At 42.1% G+C, this 3,934-nt stretch overlaps 1 gene segment (V, D, J or C); it reads right to left on the bottom strand.

The window, feature by feature from the left end:
- Nucleotides 1-2,367: 2,367 nt before the first annotated feature.
- LOC102977930 (immunoglobulin kappa variable 2-30-like) lies at nucleotides 2,368-3,222 on the bottom strand. The segment is given in 2 exon segments: nucleotides 2,368-2,753; nucleotides 3,157-3,222. Coding segments are annotated over 2 exon segments (435 nt in total).
- Nucleotides 3,223-3,934: the final 712 nt, after the last annotated feature.

Here is a 3,934-nt window from a genome sequence, read left to right on the forward strand (position 1 = left end):
CATCTTTGGATATCGGAGTTCCCCCCATTAGGCATCAAAAACAGCACCCACATGGTGGTATTTTGTGCCCCATATCACTTCCTCCTTGACAAGTTTTGATGCATTTCTCCTGGGATAAGTTGCAATCTGGATAGAGATTAGCCTTCCCTACCCACAGAGCCTCAGTCGCTGTTACTATCTGTGGATTCACAGAGCCTGTGGTTTGCCCGTAGGAGAAGCCATTGGATCAAGGAACTTACTTTGTGAAAAAAGTCATATAACAATAGACATCTGATCATAGCATCCATCAATCCTACCAAACACAATATTACACAAAGGAGGCTGCTTAGGTGTGAAATCTTGTAGACTTAGGAAACTCTCCATTAAGATATTCTGTATATTTTGAAAAAGTGACCATGATAGCAAGAATGAATAGGTTTGATCCAAGGGTGAAATTTATAGCAAGCTCTGTAATCATTACACACAATGACCAATTTGGGAAATGCCTGCTTCCTGTCATGCAATTTGGGGCCTTGCTGTAACAAAGTGTCTTATTCCTAGAAGTGTATGTCTACCTGAAGATTCTGTAGGATATTCTAAAGCTGTATCAGTAATGTGGTGGTAATATATGTCAGTAGACTGATAGGTAATCAAAATATTTACTATTTTGCCCAGGTAATTAGCTCTGCTACTCAGGAAGCGATAGTTTTCGGCCACATATTGTGTGACTGAGAGAAATATGTCTGCACATCTGAACTGAGGGACACTGGAGACCACAGGAAAAATCCAGACAATCATTCCCCCCAGATTCCCCTTTCAGTTTCTGAGATCATTTCATTTTGAGAATCATTTGGGGTATTTGTGTTCTGTAGGATTCCTTTACTTATCTCACCACCTTGGCGCTGGTTTTGGTTTTATCTCCTCTCTGAGCCTGGAAACTCTGGAGTGCTGGGTGTTATCTATCTCATGAGGGATCAGATGACTGTGGAAAAGTTTAACTCCTACTCTTCCTACTTTCGCTTCCTTTTTCTCCCAGTGCATTCCACAATCTCTTTCAACTCAGTGATGAACTAGTATTTTCTTTTTTTTTTCTTTTTTTTTTGTTTCTTATTTTGAACTAGTATTTTCAAATAATTTATTGAGTCTTAAATTCCTCAATTTGAAGGCTCCTGTCTGCTTATTTCTATATATATTTTCCCATACACCTTGAAACCTAATGCAATTGACACATTGGGTTTATCACTACACTTGCCATGGAGTCCATTATCTTAGAATAGACAATCAACTCTAAAATACTTCATTTTCTTAACGAGAATTAAGATCACGTTGTTTTGTTCATCCATTCATCCTTGTAATTCTATCACACTGTGTTCTGACACTTAAGTGGCAGGACCCCTTATTCGGTCAGATTTCATTTGGGGCACTACTGTAAATGAAATCTATGTAATGCATACATTTTATGTACATTTCCAACTAAAATACATTTTTTCATGTTTATTTTCAGTTAATAACTATGTCATGTGAAAATAGGGAACTTATTCATTGTTTGAAAACTTTTCTTATGACAATATACTACCAAATTTGTCATATCTAAAATACTATTTCGGTTAAATATTCTTAATATTGTTTTCAATTTGGGAGTAAAAAGAAACATGTTATATCTAGATTTTTCCTGTTGCACATGCAGTAAACTTTATGTCCTCCATTATTCATTTTTTGCTGTTTATATTCAAAGCCCACATTTGAAACTGCAAGCCTTTTCACTCAGAAAAAGTAAAAGAGGCAAAAAAAAAATCTTTTGGCATTGAGATCTTTCATTTTCTGTGAATTTCAAAGAGCCTATTTAAATATTCAAAGATTAAACATTTTTACCGATTATTCTCATTCATAGTCTCCCCGAGGACAGCTTGTGTAGAATACTTTCTGGAACATGTTAAAGGAGGAGGTCATCTAAGTATAAAGAAGTAGGAAGTTGAAAAAGAGGGAAAATACCAATTTACCAATATTACCAAAATTTGTTCTGAGGAAAATATACCCCAGACCATGCATTTGCAAACGTGTTAAAATTTTGTTGCTACGTATTAGTGTCATTTTTCTGATTATTGGACTGGATGCGTTTAATTGACAAATGCAGACAAGGCAACGAGGATGAGGCTGACTTTCCCTCAGCCTCCCTTTCACATAACTGGTTGCTACAGGACACAGGACCCCCTACCTTCCCCTGCTGCTTCTGCCAGGACCAGGCCGTGCAGCTGATGGTGCCTTAACCTGTGCTGCCTGAGGTGTAGCCGAGACACGCATGGTCCAGAGCCCTCAGCTGCAAACTATTCCCCTGAGATCTCCAACATCTTCCTCTTATACAGACGCAGAGAACCTGCTGTGAGTTCCCTAGAGAAGGTGCACTTGGGGCAGCTGAGCAGCTCGAGGCAGGGAGGTTTGTGTCCAGCGCTGTACCACTGTGGCAGGAGTTTGTGTACCTTGATAACAGTAATAAACTGCAGCGTCCTCAGCCTCCACCCTGCTGATTTTAAGTGTGAAATCTGTCCCTGACCCACTGCCGCTGAATCTGTCTGAGACCCCAGAGTCACGGTTAGAAACCTTATAGATCAGTCGTTGTGGAGCCTGGCCTGGTTTCTGTTGCAACCAATTCAGATAGGTGTTTCCATCAGTATGTACGAGGCTCTGACTCGACTTGCAGGAGATGGAGGCAGTCTCTCCAGGGATGACAGACAGGGTGGGTGGAGTCTGGGTCATCACAATGTCCCCACTGGATCCTAAAATCATGACAAAAAGTACCAAGTTCATGCAAATGTTAGCCATTTTTATCATTTCCAATTTCTTATTTATTTTATCTAAAATGCTACTTTGTTTTACTCTCATTATCTGTGCTTTTCATCTATACAACAAAATTGTACAGTCACAATAATGAACCTGACATCTGCGAAGTGCAAAGAGGCCTCTAAACATTACCTACACCATCCTTACTTCCCTTGTCACAGTCCTGAACAAAGACCAGGTAATTGTTTCTTCTGGAAACTTCCTCACTCTCACAGATCTAAACATCCCATGCCAGTCTGCAGGACAAGTCATACACATCTAACATGCAGACAGACCACACATGGTGAGCAGTGTTGCCTCCAAAGCTCATCCTCCGTCTCATCTCCCCTCCGTCCTTACCTGGGATGCAAAGTATTAGCAGCCCCAGGAGCTGAGCAGGGAACCCCATTTTCAGAAGCTGGAATTGATGAGTCCTGATAAGTCAGAGCAAGACTGGAGCTGAGCTTTTATCTCAGACTTGCAGGGGAAGGTCCTCCCTGGAGAACAACATGCAAATCCCCTGGGGGAGGGCAGCTGTGTGGAAAGAGCCTGGGGGAGGGAGGGAGGGGCTCAACTTTGGGCAAAGTGAAATAGAGGTCTTCTGTGTTTAGATGAAAACCAATAGCAAAAGTCCTTACTGCTTGGAATAGTGAGAGGAAGAATCCCACTGTGAAAGTCCAGGTTGATTGCAAGAACACACTGCACATGGCTTGTGGCTCTAAGAAAGCATACGAGACCCTGAAGTGAAGACATGTGTGTCCAGGGTCAATATCCGGGAGGGGAACAGCCATCTTGTTCTGATTCTTCCAGGCTGATCTAGATAAGAGAACAGCTCCTTCCCCACTAGTACTGACCATCAGAACTTTCTCCAAGTAACTGCATAGAGTTAAGCTGGTTCAACAGCTGTCAGGTAACTGCAGTTCCCAGTTTACCTGTTTAAGAATGTTAGAAACAGGTGTTAGAACTGGTCTTTTCTGGCACCTAGTGAATGGAATTTTTTTTTTTTTTTTTTTTTGCGTTACGGGGGCCTCTCCCCTGCGGGGCCTCTCCCGCTGCGGAGCACAGGCTCCGGACGCGCAGGCCCAGCGGCCATGGCTCACAGGCCCAGCCGCTCCGCGGCATGTGGGATCCTCCCAGA

Source organism: Physeter macrocephalus, chromosome 12, assembly GCF_002837175.3.
Source record: "Physeter macrocephalus isolate SW-GA chromosome 12, ASM283717v5, whole genome shotgun sequence".
In the NCBI taxonomy this organism is placed as follows: Eukaryota; Metazoa; Chordata; class Mammalia; order Artiodactyla; family Physeteridae; genus Physeter; species Physeter macrocephalus.